Genomic DNA, 771 nt, shown 5'->3' on the forward strand with positions numbered 1-771 from the left:
AAAACAGGTTATTGTTCCAGTGTAGATACTCAGGCACAGCAGTGGAGGCTCTCGTCTTGGAGGTGAACGCTCTTCCTCCCCCAGTGCCGGTCGCTGCTGCAGGACCCCTCAGGGTGGAGCTCAGACTGGGCAACGGACAGTGTCTCTCAAAGGGATGTGTGGAAGGTGAGTGGCACAAGAGCTTTAACGATACCAGCTAATGCATAATTCTGTCTTGGTAAAACTGAGCGCTTCTGATTCCAGAAGAGGTAGCGTACAGCTCCTTCTACACTCGAGAAGACTATCCTGTCACTAAAGTGCTGAGGGAACCTGTGCATGTCGAGGTGCGACTCCTGGAGAGGTCTGATCCAAACATCGTCTTGAACCTGGAGCACTGCTGGGCCACATCCACCCCCAATCCTCACAGTTTGCCACAATGGGACCTTCTGGTTGATGGGTATGATGAAACATATGGATTTAATAACTGAAATTGTACTTCTTTGAGCAACTTTTTGTTTCTGTGGTTTAACATGATGTTGTTGCCTACAGATGTCCCTACCACGATGACCGTTACACAACCACAGTAGTGCCTGTGGATGGCTCCTCTGGGCTTCAGTATCCATCACACCACAAACGTTTCATCATCAAAATGTTCACATTTGTGGATCAAAACACCTTTACTACTCAACAGGACACGGTACAATTTAGCTCAAACACTAGTTTCAATAACTGAAATGTACTTGTAGTTTCCTTCATTTAATGTGCAACTTGCATGGTGTGTTTTTTTTCTTT

At 46.3% G+C, this 771-nt stretch overlaps 1 protein-coding gene across 1 annotated transcript; it reads left to right on the forward strand.

Annotated features, from left to right (window-relative positions):
• Window positions 1-11: 11 nt before the first annotated feature.
• Window positions 12-676, forward strand: LOC111658943 (zona pellucida sperm-binding protein 1-like; the record flags this gene model as incomplete). Its single annotated transcript, XM_023411672.2, has 3 exons — window positions 12-165; window positions 244-436; window positions 529-676. Coding segments are annotated over 3 exons (495 nt in total), but the record flags the coding sequence as incomplete, so codon positions are not given.
• Between the last annotated feature and the right edge of the window lie 95 nt (window positions 677-771).

Source organism: Seriola lalandi, unplaced genomic scaffold (genome assembly GCF_002814215.2).
Source record: "Seriola lalandi dorsalis isolate HSWRI2012SDOR001 ecotype SW California unplaced genomic scaffold, Sedor1 jcf7180001980939, whole genome shotgun sequence".
In the NCBI taxonomy this organism is placed as follows: Eukaryota; Metazoa; Chordata; class Actinopteri; order Carangiformes; family Carangidae; genus Seriola; species Seriola lalandi.